The sequence below is a fragment of the Bombina bombina genome, chromosome 5 (assembly GCF_027579735.1).
Source record: "Bombina bombina isolate aBomBom1 chromosome 5, aBomBom1.pri, whole genome shotgun sequence".
Taxonomy (NCBI): domain Eukaryota; kingdom Metazoa; phylum Chordata; class Amphibia; order Anura; family Bombinatoridae; genus Bombina; species Bombina bombina.
Window position 1 is genome coordinate 138,163,597 of NC_069503.1, and position 15,663 is coordinate 138,179,259.

The following is a 15,663-nucleotide window of genomic DNA, read 5'->3' on the forward strand; positions in this document are numbered from 1 at the left end:
TTAATGTTAACCACACAACTGAAATAGAATTTGTAATATATTGCAATTGTCTTCAGAAGCCACAGGGATAAACTTCTGAACATAAAGAAAAAGACGAATACCACTAAACAGCAATACTGACCGTGCCATCAATCTGATCAGCCTCTCCATAGATATTAGCCACAAGTACCATATTACAGTTTCCTCCTAAAATAAGAGAATTGTATTTATTTCTACAGAAAACAAACAATAAAAAAGACAAATATTTAAATGATAATGTAAAATCTGCAGAATAACAGTTACTATAAATATGTAGGGAGTCTAATGTCCACAGCAGGGTTAGTCTGGCTATTTCCTCATGAGCCTCAAAGACACAATAATGACAGATGACCAGTATACACTGAACTGTCCCATATTTTAACCAGCTGTCTGGTAAAATGTATAAAAATGTGTTCTTTTTTTAGAAAATTGTGAACTACAGATACAGTTATAAAGGATACTGATGCCTTCAAACCGTTACAGTTATGGTGACGGCCTTCAAATATGGCCGCCGTATCCCTACTACAGTTTCTTTATATTATGACTGGAACAATGATGTGTCATAACACCCAACATTGCAACAGCACAATAAGGACATGAGCTAATGCTTTACATGTGTCTTATTGCAGCTTTAAAAGGGACATGAAACACACATTTGTCTTTTATGATTCAGATAGAGCATTTCATTTTTAAACACTTTCCAATATACTTATATGATCAAATTAGCATAATTCCGTTGGTATCCTTTGTTCAAGGAGTAGCACTGCACTACTGGGAGGTAACTGAACACATCTGGTGAGTCAATGACAAGAGGCATTTATGTGCAGTCACCAATAAGCAGCTAGCACTGCTTCTCCTGAGCCTACCTAGGTATGCTTTTCAACAAAAGATACTAAGATAACAAAGCAAATGAAGTAACAGAAGTAGATTGTAAAGTTTCTAAAATTGCCTGCTCTATCTGAATCATTAAAGTTTAATTTTGACTTTACTGTCTCTGTAATTGATAACAGAGGTAAGCTGAGGGCAGTCTGGGAGCAGAGATGGACAGATGAGGAGTGGGGCTAATCCTGTGTGCGTGACGAGTCCTGTAGCAGCGAGACATTACTGCAGACAAGTCACCAGCCAGACGCGGTGTTGTGTGACCTTCTTATGTTCATCTGCTGGCTACTGCTTACCTAACGAGTCCTGTAGCAGCGAGACATTACTGCAGACAAGTCACCAGCCACACGCGGTGTTGTGTAACCTTCTTATGTGCATCTGCTGGCTACTGCTTACCTAACGAGTCCTGTAGCAGCGAGACATTACTGCAGACAAGTCACCAGCCAGACGCGGTGTTGTGTGACCTTCTTATGTGCATCTGCTGGCTACTGCTTACCTAACGAGTCCTGTAGCAGCGAGACATTACTGCAGACAAGTCACCAGCCAGACGCGGTGTTGTGTGACCTTCTTATGTGCATCTGCTGGCTACTGCTTACCTAACGAGTCCTGTAGCAGCGAGACATTACTGCAGACAAGTCACCAGCCAGACGCGGTGTTGTGTAACCTTCTTATGTGCATCTGCTGGCTACTGCTTACCTAACGAGTCCTGTAGCAGCGAGACATTACTGCAGACAAGTCACCAGCCAGATGCGGTGTTGTGTGACCACCTTATGTGCATCTGCTGGCTACTGCTTACCTAACGAGTCCTGTAGCAGCGAGACATTACTGCAGACAAGTCACCAGCCAGACGCGGTGTTGTGTAACCTTCTTATGTGCATCTGCTGGCTACTGCTTACCTAACGAGTCCTGTAGCAGCGAGACATTACTGCAGACAAGTCACCAGCCAGACGCGGTGTTGTGTGACCTTCTTATGTGCATCTGCTGGCTACTGCTTACCTAACGAGTCCTGTAGCAGCGAGACATTACTGCAGACAAGTCACCAGCCAGATGCGGTGTTGTGTGACCTTCTTATGTGCATCTGCTGGCTACTGCTTACCTAACGAGTCCTGTAGCAGCGAGACATTACTGCAGACAAGTCACCAGCCAGATGCGGTGTTGTGTGACCACCTTATGTGCATCTGCTGGCTACTGCTTACCTAACGAGTCCTGTAGCAGCGAGACATTACTGCAGACAAGTCACCAGCCAGACGCGGTGTTGTGTAACCTTCTTATGTGCATCTGCTGGCTACTGCTTACCTAACGAGTCCTGTAGCAGCGAGACATTACTGCAGACAAGTCACCAGCCAGACGCGGTGTTGTGTAACCTTCTTATGTGCATCTGCTGGCTACTGCTTACCTAACGAGTCCTGTAGCAGCGAGACATTACTGCAGACAAGTCACCAACCAGACGCGTTGTTGTGTGACCTTCTTATGTGCATCTGCTGGCTACTGCTTACCTAACGAGTCCTGTAGCAGCGAGACATTACTGCAGACAAGTCACCAGCCAGACGCGGTGTTGTGTGACCTTCTTATGTGCATCTGCTGGCTACTGCTTACCTAACGAGTCCTGTAGCAGCGAGACATTACTGCAGACAAGTCACCAGCCAGACGCGGTGTTGTGTGACCTTCTTATGTGCATCTGCTTGGCTACTGCTTACCTAACGAGTCCTGTAGCAGCGAGACATTACTGCAGACAAGTCACCAGCCAGACGCGGTGTTGTGTAACCTTCTTATGTGCATCTGCTGGCTACTGCTTACCTAACGAGTCCTGTAGCAGCGAGACATTACTGCAGACAAGTCACCAGCCAGATGCGGTGTTGTGTGACCACGTTATGTGCATCTGCTGGCTACTGCTTACCTAACGAGTCCTGTAGCAGCGAGACATTACTGCAGACAAGTCACCAGCCAGACGCGGTGTTGTGTGACCTTCTTATGTGCATCTGCTGGCTACTGCTTACCTAACGAGTCCTTCAGGACATGAGTGAGCTTGCTCTGCCTGAAAGGAATATGGTCCCGTCCGCAGTCAGTCAGAGCAATGATGGTCTGCTCCAGGAACGACAGGGATTTGTTTATATAGACGGCTTCCTTCAGAACCTGCCCTTCAGCCTGAAAACACAACAGCATTAGAAATGGTCAACGGTTTTCTTATGTAGCGCTTATTACCTGATGGTTACAGGGACATTATACTGAACAATTATCTCTGTACCCAAAAGATTATTTCAATGTGTAGTTTTTTAAAACAAATGTATATTTCTACCAACTTTTTCTGTGGGAGTTGTCCCTATAAGCCAATGAGAGAGCTATACACAAATACACACTACCCATTAGTTTAACTATCAAATTTTACTTAACACATTTATATACATTATTTGTAATTTTGTAACCGTCTATTTTTTTTTTTTTTTAACTAGCATCATAAACAATTCATAAAAACGCTGAGAAAACTGAAGCATAAAGACCACCTGGAGCTGAGGAAATAGTTCTGGAGGTATCAGGATTTGCAATGTATGGCTCACTGGCTACAGCACTTATAACTGTGGCTCCTGATTAGTAATGTGTGTCACTGAGGGTACTTTATACAAATCATCTTCCAATAAAATAACAAACTAGAGGGGCACAGATCTCCCTTCTCTCTGTACAACGCAGTAACTAGAACTAAAGATGAGATGTAGGGATGATCATAAGAGAGCCCTGATAGTGCAAAATCCGGGATGTACCTTTTCAATTATGTAGAAGAATAGTTACCCCGTTGTTAAAGTAGCAGAACAATATATATATATATATCAGTGACGTGCAGTGACGTCAGAGGCTGGTGAGGCAGTGGCTAGGATACGCCTTCATTCTTTAGATATCCTTTGTTGAAGAAATAGCAATGCACATGGGTGAGCCAATCACATGAGGTATCTATGTGCAGCCACTGAGCATATTTAGATATGATTTTCAACAAAGGATACCAAAAGAATGAAGAAAATTAGATATTAGATGTAAATTGGAAAGTTATTTAAATTTGCATATGGGTTTCATATGGGTTTCATGTCCCTTTAAATGGTGTCTTGGAAAACTGGTCAACTTAGTAAACATCTGATTTTAGTCTAAAAGGATTGTAACAGAAACTCTTGCCAGATAACACAATGCTTGCTCTGATTATGAGATCTAGAAATCCATGCCCATTAAAATATGTTTAAAACATACTTTTTACTTTAATGCTGCAAATTATGCTTATAGATTCTTTCATTATTCAGAAAATATAAAAATGTCTTGATCCAGTGGCGGCTGGTGAAATTAAAAGATGGTGGGGCGCTTGACCCCACCCCTTTAAATAAAGCCACACCATCAGATGGCACTACCAATTAATTAATTAAATAAATAAAAGGTAGACAGAAACACAGAAAAGCACTCGGGGGGGAAAGGGAGAGAGAGACGGGGGGAGAGAGACACAGAGGGTTAGAGAGAAAGAGAGAGACACAATCACACACAGAGGGTTAGAGAGAGAGAGAAAGAGAGACACATTCACACACAGAGGGTTAGAGAGAGAGAAAGAGAGAGAGAGACACAATCACACACAGAGGGTTAGAGAGAGAGAGAGAAATAAAGAGAGAGTGAGAGACACAATCACACACAGAGGGTTAGAGAGAAAGAGAGACAAAATCACATACAGAGGGTTAGAGAAAGAGAGACACAATCACACACAGAGGGTTAGAGAGAGAGAAAGAGAGGCACAATCACACACAGAGGGTTAGAGAGAGAGAGAAATAGAGAGAGACACAATCATACACAGATGGTTAGAGAGAGAGAGAAAGAGAGAGAGACACAATCTCACACAGAGGGTTAGAAAGAAAGAGAGAGACAATCATACACAGAGGGTTAGAGAGAGAGAGAGAGAGAGAGAGAGAGAGAGAGAGACACAATCACACACAGAGGGTTAGAGAGAGAGAGAGAGACAATCACACACAGAGGGTGAGAGAGAAAAAGAGACACAATCACACACAGAGGGTTAGAGAGAGAAAGAGAGAGAGACACACAATCATACACAGAAGGTTAGAGAGAGAGAGACACAATCACACACAGAGGGTTAGAGAGAGAGACACAATCACACACAGAGGGTTAGAGAGAGAGAGAGACAATCACACACAGAGGGATAGAGAGACACATAAGGGATGAGAGTCAGAGGGGGAGGAAGAGAGACAGAGAGAGAAAGAGACCATGGGGGAGAACAACACATAAGGAGAGAGATGGATAGATAGAGAGAGACACACACACACACACAAGGGGGGGGGGGGGAGGGACCACTGCATTTTTAAGTAATAAAACAGCAGAGCTACAGAGAGTTCAGAAAATGAGTCTATAATTTAGTGTGAAGTACAGAGGCAAGCTGCTAAGTTAGTGGGTGTAAAGTTTGAGTAAACAAAATACAAAAACGATCCTTTGCTGTAAAAGAGTAAAAAAACACTAAACCACATTCATTAAATTATCATTTTCACTAACAGAATCCCTTTCAGTAAAATCTTACTTTAATAAGATGTGGCTGAAACACTACTCTCTCTGCCTCTCTTCCTGCTCTGTATAAGGATTCAGGAAGTGACAGTGGCACATTCCACTGCACTTAGAGGGGAAGAATAGAACTCTCTTTTTCACTTTAGCAAAGCTAGCAGGTTCACAGGACAGCAACAAAATATATGAAAGTTGTTTTTTTCCCGTTTTTGTTTTGTTTTATATGATTTAACATCCAGCCCCAACCCTATGTTCCACTTACTAATGCCTCTCGCTGGATTGGGTCAGCCCAAATAGGACTGCCTCAAATAAGCAGTTAACGGGCCATGCAATGATCTTAACCACTTGCATCCAGTAGGTGGTGCAGCATGTTGTGTAATGGTGGGCAGACCTGCTTGTGCCTCTCCATTGCACAACATATAGCTGTGAGAAAAAAAAATGCTGGGGAAAAAATTTTTACAATTTTTTTTTTTAAAGCCAATAAAAAAATATATATATTTTTGCCCATATGAGAGGTGAAGCACTGCCTCTAGTGACTGCACATCACTGATATATATATATATATATATATATATATATATATATATATATACATACATACACATACACATACATACACAGCAGCAGAGAGTGCACTCACCAGGACTTTTTGATAAGACTTTTATTTGAAAGTAAAAGTCTTATCAAAAAGTCCTGGTGAGTGCACTCTCTGCTGCTGCTGTTTATGTACTTTTCTGCTGCACCCCAGGCATTTGCTGCAGGTCTAGAGTGCTTGTCTATACTGTTATATATACACACACACATATATATATATATTTTTTTATATATATATAGTTTTTTTTTAAAGGGACATGAAAGCCAATTGTTTTATTTCATGATTCAGATTTAAACAACTTTCTAATTTACTCCTATTATCAATTTTTCTTCATTCTCTTGGTATCTTTACTTGAAAAAAAAGCAAGAATGTAAGCTTAGGAGCCGACCCATTTTTGGTTCAGAGCCTGGGTAGCGCTTGCTGATTGGTGGCTAAATGTAGCACCTACCCAGAGTGCTGAATCAAAAATGGGCCGGCTCCTAAACTTACATTCCTGCTTTTTCAAATAAAGATACCAAGAGAATGAAGAAAAATTGATAATAGGAGTAAATTATAAAGTTATATACACTTAGAAAACAGAAAGAGTAAGTGTTATATGAATATGTCACACTTACTAAAGTAGGACACGGCAGCACTGTATATAAAAAATGATTGCTTTATTGAGAACAAACAATCTTAAAATCCACCTTTACCTTTACAAAAAAACCAAGGTACAGCAGGTTAAACACTTTAACACCAAATGAACTAAATGAAAAAACTGAATACTCCTGTTTTTTGTAATATCTCAAACATCTAGATATGTATAACAAAAATGGCTATAATAATATGAAGGGTTAAACAATATGAGAAATTATTTGCCTACAAAATCATTAAAACTTAATTGCCTGAAGAGATGTAAAAGGAAAGAATTGTATATATGCGTCCTTTCTGTCAATATGTAACAACTATGTATTAGTATCTATCTGATATGTTATAAAATACATCTGTACAATAGATACGTTTCACCTAATAAATGTAAGTAGAAAATTAAATATGTAACCAATAGACCAGAAGCAATATTATAGCCCTTTAACAAACAGGGGGTGTATAACAAAATGTAACTGCAATAGGTATTTAAGGTGTATTAGCAACAGTAATTACACACATCTGACGAAGCCTCTATTCAAGCCCTTAAGGGGGAGGGGTGAAACGCGTAATGGTGGAAGTTTACTTTCAGTAAGTTACGATTGCTGCCCAGCAGTTCTCGTAAAGCTCCCTATCGACAAGTTACGCAAGTGAAGTTCTGTGTCAGCTACCACGTACAAGCCCGTGAGTAAAAGAAGGCTTATTGGGCACCGGAATATGTAACCACGGCGAATAAGCTAGTTGAGCGGCTTCAAGTCTTGCAGTGTGGATCTCGCAAGTGAAGCACCGCGGCAACCGCCACGCACGATCAGTGAGTAAAGAGGAGGCCCATCGGGCACTGAAATCAGAGATCACAGTGAAAGGTAAGCAGAGTGGCTTGCAGTATGGTTGTGGGATGCGAGGAGGAACGCCACTATTTATCACCTACAAACAGAGAATATGGACATTTGTTCTAGTATCCATCACGTCAGCTGTCCCATGATAAATACTTACTAAGAAGCTGCTAGTTGATAGTCACCGGAGCGTATTTTTTGACACTTACTGTAAGTGCTCGGATTGTGATCTATTTGACTGTTAATATTGCCGGCTATGGGACATGCTAACATGTGGGGTTAACTTTGTGTTCACATTCGTATTTTACCTGTCTGGGAAGGTACTGCTGTACCTTGGTTCTATTGTAAAGGGAAAGGTGGATTTTAAAGGGACACTGAACCCAAATTTTTTCTTTCGTGATTCAGATAGAGCATGAAATTTTAAGAAACTTTCTAATTTACTCCTATTATCAATTTTTCTTCATTCTCTTGCTATCTTTATTTTAAAAGCAGGAATGTAAATCTTAGCAGCCAGCCCATTTTAGGTTCAGCACCATGGATAGCGCTTGCTTATTTGATGCTTTCATTTACCCTCCAATAAGCAAGCATAACACAGGTTCTTAACCAAAAATGGGCCGGCTCCTGTGAATCATATTCCTGCTTTTTAAATAAAGATAGCAAGAGAACAAAGAAAATTTGATAATAGGAATAAATTAGAAAGTTGCCTAAAATTGCATGCTCTATCTGAATTATGAAATAATTTTTTTGGGTTTAGTGTCCCTTTAAGGTTGTTTGTTATCAATAAAGCAATAATTTTTTATATACAGTGCTGCCGTGTCCTACTTTAGTAAGTGTGTCATATTCGTATAACACTTACTCTTTCTGTTTTCTAAGTGTATATATTTTCAATATTGGGGCTGTAGCATTGCTAAATTTATAGATTTTGACCGGGTGCACCCATCATATAGAAATTCAAAATTATAAAGTTGATTAAAATTGCATGCTCTGTCTGAATCATGAAAGAAACAAAGTTTGCATTCAAAGATGCTGTAGGAACATCCTTTCAAATGAGCTGGTCTCTCTCTCACCAACCCCTTGGGAGGTTGATTTGTGCTCCTGCATCTTGTTTGCATATCTGTTCTACTATATTATATACTATAATTTAGTATTAAAATTTGTTGTATAGGTGGCAGTTTCAACAGGCAAAAGCTGCTATTTCACATGACAAATAAACACAAAGGACCTGTCTGTAAACAATTTAACACACTCTAGCAGGTAAAATGATTGAACACATTAAAGAGAAGAACATTTTTACAGTACTTTATGCCTTTATTCTCTTGACTACCAGAGAGGACTAAAAGCGTTTACCCTCACTTACCCATGTTTTTCCCAGCTTCTCAGAACCTGCCAGATCTACCAGGTTAATTTTTGAAACAGTATATTTTGGATCCGATAACGTTCTGGAATGAGACTGGTGTAAAAAAGCCTTTGTTATTTCGTGCAACAGTAAGTACTCCAAAAACACAAGTCATGTTTGTTTTAATCACAGAGAATTCTTAAAAAAATGTGTGCAAATTTTAGTAAATTGGAAAGTAATATAGAATTGTGTGCCCTATCTGAATCATGAAAATTTAATTTTGATTGAAGTGTCTCTTTAAATTATAGTGAGAGGCTACCTAACATTTTGGACACTCCTTGGTTTAATTGGTCATTTAATAAGAAAGAGTGGGGTGTCACAGTCCTCTGCAAGATGACTGCAGAATGAAAAGTATGATACATAATAATGAGCAGAATTTAAAAGTGTTATAATATTTTTTTAATAAAAAGGTAAAAGGGATATAACCCCCCCAAAAAAAATATTTTGTCATTCAGACAGAGAATACAATTTTTTAAAAATATTCCAATTTACTTCAATTATCAAATGTGCTTCGTTCCCATGGTACTCTTTACTGAAGTGCTGCAATCTAGTGCTCTTAGAAATAGATACATCCCTGCTTTTCAACAAAAGATACAAAGAGAAGGAAGACAATTTGATTATAGAAGTAAATTAGAAAGCTGGGTAAAAATGCATGCGCTATCTGAATCATAAAAGAAAAAAAAATGGGTTTCATGTCCCTTTAAGTCAAAGTTTCTAAATAAATTGAATCTATCACGTTTGAGAGCAAATGATACAACTGTACAAAATGTTCCCAAGAGACTGTTTCATCATTTATTACAGAGCTTTGTTTTTTGAAAAGCTGATATTTATGAGCTGATATTTGTGTGGGACATGACCCGTGTTAGCCAATGAACAGCGGCGTTCCACAGTGTTAATTTCGTCGACTAAAACTAGACTAAAATGTGTATAAAACGAAAGAAATTCTGATGACTACAACACGACTAAAACTAAAATGTCATTTTAGTCAAAAGACTATGACTAAAACTAAATCAAAATGTGCTGACAAAAACATTTTATGCAAGGCGTTATAATCAATCCATATCCAATTACTGCTCTTTTGTAAAATTTACGAAACTTAATTTTGTTAAAATGTTAAGATAAAGACATGTTATACCACAACAGTTAAATCTGTTAAGTCTGTATTGCATGTTCAAACCTTAAAAGGGACAGTCAAGTCCAAAAAAAACTTTCATGTTTCAAATAGGGCATGTAATTTTAAACAACTTTCCAATTTACTTTTATCATCAATTTTGCTTTGTTCCTTTGGTATTCTTAGTTGAAAGCTAAACCTAGGAGGTTCATATGCTAATTTCTTAGACCTTGAAGGCCGCCTTTAATCTAAATGCATTTTGATAGTTTTTCACCACTAGAGGGCATTAGTTCACGTGTTTTATATAGATAACATTGAGCTCATGCACGTGAATTTACCATGGAGACAGCTCTGATTGGCTAAAATGCAAGTCTGTCAAAAGAACTGAAATAAGGGGGCAGTCTGCTGAGGCTTAGATACAAGGTAATTACAGAGGTAAAACGTGTATAATTATATAACTGTGTTGGTTATGCAAAACTGGGGAATTGGTAATTAAGGGATTATCTATCTTTTAAAACATCAAAATTCTGGTGTTGACTGTCCCTTTAATGCCATAAATAAAAACAGGTTAATAAACCTTTACTCCAGGAGTATATAATGAGTTTGGAAGTTCTAGAGCAGTGCTAATATCGTTGCTGAAAATGTTTCAAATCTGTGAACAATCATTTGATTCTTCCTATAGAAATAAGCATAGCCCACAAGTATGGGTTTAAATTATGCTGTGCCTGTGCTAGCTGCAGAAACTTTTTGTTGTGTTGAGTTACTTGATACTGGTTTTAAATATTAACAGAGAACTGTTAAAGTTTTTATATTGGGTAATATGTGCAATACAGCCAATACAGTTTACAGTTATTTTTTTATATTTTAAAGTTGCACTTCTGTTTGTTTATGAAACTTGTTTTTATTTAATTTTAAGTTTAATAAAGATGTTACATATCACAACGGCTAAATCTGTGTCTGTATTGCATGTTTAAACCTTAATACCATAAATGAGGTGTTATGTTTACTCCTGGAGTATAATCAGTTTGCAAATTATAGAGAAATGCTTAAATAATGCATTACACTTTAACTAAACCCCTTAGATTTTAGTCGACAAAAATCTACTGGAGATTCAGTCGACTTAAACTAGACTAAAACAATTCAGATGACTAAAATACGACTAAAACTAAAAATGGCATTTTAGTCAAAAGACTAAAACTAAGACTAAATCGAAATATGCCGCCAAAGTTAACACTGCGTCCCAAGACATAATCCTGCAGTTATCCCTTTAATGTTCACGGGTTAATCGGAACAATTCCTGGGATCAAGCCTGACCATAAAAAGTTTCTCTATCTAAGAACAGGAATTAAACAGATCACTTACAGAGACGTGAAAATGAAACGTTCATGTTTCAGAGGGAGCAATTGATTTTAAAGAGACATGAAACACAATTGTTTTCTTTCATTATTCAGATAGAGCATGTGATTTTATACAACTTTCCAATTTACTTCTATTCTCTAATTTGTTTTGTTCCTAAAACTACATTCCCTATTTAAATCATGAAAGTTTTTTTTGGACTTGACTGTCAATTTAAAGAGCTATGAAACCCAAAACTTTTCTTTTGTGATTCAGATAGAGCAGACATTTCTTTAAATAAAGCTTTCAATTTAAATCTCTCTAATTTGCTTTGTTCCCATGGTATCCTTTGTTAAAGAGATACCTAGGTAGATGTCTGAAGCTCACATGGCAGGACATAGTGCTACCATCTAGTGCTCTTCCAAATGGATAACATTCTTGCAAAACAGCTGTCATATAGTGATCCAGACACATGCACGCTCCTGAGCTTATGTCCCTGACTTTCAACAAAAGATACCAAGAGAACATTTGATAACAGAAGTAAATTAAAAAGTTGTTTAAAAGTGCACACTCTATCTGAATCATGAAATAACAATGTTGGGCTCCATGTCCCTTTAAAAGGGCCAGCTTAACACCTTGAGGTTTTTAATATAAATACAGGTACATTTTGTTATACGTAGTAAATTATTTTGCAATATATTTATTTTATTTTTAGTTATATTAATTTTATAATGAATCCCAAAAGCCTGTGTGGGCCTCTCTTTCAAATTTGAATACCCCTGAATCTAGTAAGGTGATTATGGTAGCTACAGTGGTCACCAGGCTATTTTCAATGTTATTTACTAAAATGTTAACAAAAATGTACATTTTTTAAGTTGCAGAATTCTCATATGCAATGAACTATAACTCTAATAATGGTATATTCTGAATCTGCTATATACAATATATAATTTGTATGGGTAACTCACTGAATATGTGAAAAAAGGTTAGCAGAAAAGGGGTTAAATAATTCATACCATGGGGCCTATTTATTATGGTGCGAGCGGACATGATCCGATATAGCGGATCATGTTCGCTGCACATCGATAACGCTGTCTGCATTTATCATTGCACTAGCAGTTCTTGTGAACGGCTGGTGCAATGACGCCCCCTGCAGATTCGCGGCCAATTGTCCGCTAGCAGGGGGTGTCAAATAACCCGATCGTATTCGATCGGGTTGATTTCTGTCCGCCGCCTCAGAGCAGGCGGACAGGTTATGGAGCAGGGGTCTTTAGCGGGGCATCAAGCTCCATAGGGAGCTTGATAAATATGCCTCCTAGATTCCGGTTTACAGATGAACATGGGGGAGCAATAGCACTAATGAAACTTACATATATATGGGGCAGACACATTTTTCCGGATTACTATTTGATCAAATAGAGCCTGCCAACACAAAATACTGAAACACATTTAATTAAAGGGACACTGAACCCAAATGTTTTCTTTCGTGATTCAGATAGAGCATGCAATTTTAAGCAACTTTCTAATTTACTCCTTCAATTTTTCTTCGTTCTCTTGCTATCTTTATTTGAAAAAGAAGGCATCTAAGCTAAGGAGCCGGCCAATTTTTGGTTCAGTAACTGGACAGCACTTGTTTATTGGTGGGTGAATCTATCCACCAATCAGCAAGAACAACCCAGGTTGTTCAACAAAAATGGGCCGGCATCTAAACTTACATTCTTGCTTTTCAAATAAAGATACCAAGAGAATGAAGAAAATTTGATAATAGGAGTAAATTAGAAAGTCTGAATCACGAAAGAAAACATTTGGGTTCAGTGTCCCTTTAAGGTTATTGCACTTTTTTTTCAATGCCAAAAAACAACAATACAGGGTGCAGAGGTTCTGATCTTTTTCTCAGACTACTCAATCTACTGTAGAAAACTGAATGTCACTCCAATAAGGCTACCAGCCCTCAGCAATCAAACAAACTTACCTCTAAATGAATGGTAAAGATACAATGCGATCGTGAAGAGTTCTTATTCAGAATGTGTGACCCAATTATCCGATTTGTCCCACCCTAAAAACACAATAAAGTAGGGTGACCGAAAGGCTTTAGTATCTTCAGCAGTTGGTTCATAAACAATTTAAAGGGACAGTAAACATAAACATTATTTTTAACATAATCTAATTTACTGTATTTTGTAGAGCAACTTAATTGATCCCCTCCATGTGTGGTAAAGCTTGACTTTACGTTTTGTATAGCCCTGTTGTAGCTTATTTTTCAGTTTATGTCTTCAGGCAGCAAAGCTAACAAAAACCTGTATCTCAGCGCCATCAAAAATTGGCAGATTGTATTCTCGTACGCATGCTCAAACATAGTGTAATAACAATCTTACTTATACAATAGGATCTGAGCAGGTGAATGACAGCGCTCTGGGGATTTTCAATGTCGCAATCGATTAGAAGATGGGCGATTGGGGGAACTGAAAAATAAGAAACAATAGGGCTATACAAAAGTGAAGGCAAACTTTACCAAACATGAAGAATCAACTGAGATGTTCTACAAAATGTGTTTACCATCCCTTTAAGGGATTTGGGAGCTAGATATATATATATATATATATATATATATATATATACACACACACACATATACATATACATACAAACATATACACACAATGTTTTCAACACACACACACTCTCTATGTTTTCAACATTCACTCAGTGTTCTCCCCAGGACCTTTTTAGCGGAGTCACCACCTGGCTAATTTTACTGCTGACCCGGCAAAAATTTTAGCCGATATTAAGCTAAAATGAGCTAATATTAGAAATGTAACATTTTTATTGCACAAATTATCTGTTCTTTGGATAGCAGAAAATTATATATTAGAAAATATTACTCTGCCCCCACCCGGCTACTTAATAATGCAACCCGGCTTGCAAACTGTTCTGTGGAGAATACTGCTACTGATTTGTTACTGAATCACTATACTATACTCTAACTAATGTTTGTCTACAGTAAAACATATAAATCAGGAATGTGCCAGTAATTGTTCTTGCCTCAAAAAGAAGATTTAAAGCATCATCTTCACTGGACGTATAAGGAACAGATAAGCCTTTTACGGACACTCCATGCAAGTCCTCTACTACGGTCATTTGAGAGTCAGCTGGAACCTCATGCGAGCTTGACAGGAGGTCAAACATGTTCTCGTTGTAGATTTCCAGATAAGAGACCTGCACAGTGACTGACTGGTCTTTGCGTTCCTTGATCTCTTTAAATACCTGCACAATCCAGAGACAATAGTGAGAATGAAAGTATGCTACAAGAATGAGGGTATAAAAAAGACAAAAACCACTTGAAATATCGCAAGACATCTTGACAAGGTTTCAAAGCTATTTATATACGTGTGCACTGGGAAGCAAAGAGCGGACCTGCGCGATTAACGCCCAATGTTCCAGAGAAACCCATTGCTAGGCAAAGATGAGCTCCCCCATTATCTGATTCTTTTACGACTGAATCTCCTAATGTGTTATCTTTTAGTTTGTCTCGGAATTTATATACCGGGAGAAAAGGAATGCAGGAAAAAAGTAGAAAGGAACAGCACCTTCTGTAAAATGGGTGCTCGTGTAGACCGGTGAACTGCCTATTCACCTCACAGTAATCACAAAGAAGGTGACAATTAATGATGCATGATTAAGGGAAATTAATCCCGAAACGTCGCTGTTTTTTTAAATCCTGAAATAAAGATTTTGCTATTTGGAGTGCTGTGGACATTACCTTCTTTGGGAGAAAAGGAATGGGGTAGACAGGAAGGTCCATGCATCAAGTTTTGTCCCCTTGGTTTCTAGTTAAAGGGATTTTAAACCCAAAATACTTCTTTCATGATTCAGATAGAGTGTAAAAAAAAAACTTTCAAATTTACTTCTATTTCCAAATTTTCTTAGTTCTCTTGGTATCCTTTGCTGAAAATCAGATAGGAAGATGTAGGAGCGTGCACGTGACTGGACCAATATATGGCATACAGTATATTTGAAGAACAGTAAGTGGTAGCAGTGTCTCCTGTCATGTACTGCTCCAGAAATGTGCACAATACCTATCTAGATAGCTCTTCAATACAATAAAGAATACCATGAGAACAAAGTAACACTTGATAATAGAAGTAAATTGAAAACTTTTTTAAAACTGTATGTTCTGTCTGAATCACAAAGAAAATTAGCTTAATTCTCTTGGTATCTTTAGTTGAAAAGCATACTTAGGCCTAGGAGCAGCAATGCACTATGGGGAGCTAGCTGCTGATTGGTTACTGCACAAATATGCCTCAACCAGTGTGCTCAGCTAGCTCCCAGTAGTGCATTACTG

General features: G+C 38.1%; 1 protein-coding gene across 1 annotated transcript in view; it reads right to left on the bottom strand.

Annotated features, from left to right (window-relative positions):
• Positions 1-15,663, bottom strand: part of KIF9 (kinesin family member 9) — a 169,614-nt gene that overhangs the window by 134,637 nt on the left and 19,314 nt on the right. The window contains exons 5-9 of the mRNA XM_053712933.1: positions 14,364-14,585; positions 13,294-13,377; positions 8,837-8,929; positions 2,895-3,042; positions 122-186 (exon numbers count right to left, since the gene is read on the bottom strand). Coding sequence (XP_053568908.1) covers positions 122-186; positions 2,895-3,042; positions 8,837-8,929; positions 13,294-13,377; positions 14,364-14,585 — 612 coding nt within the window. The remainder of the gene's footprint in view (positions 1-121; positions 187-2,894; positions 3,043-8,836; positions 8,930-13,293; positions 13,378-14,363; positions 14,586-15,663) is intronic.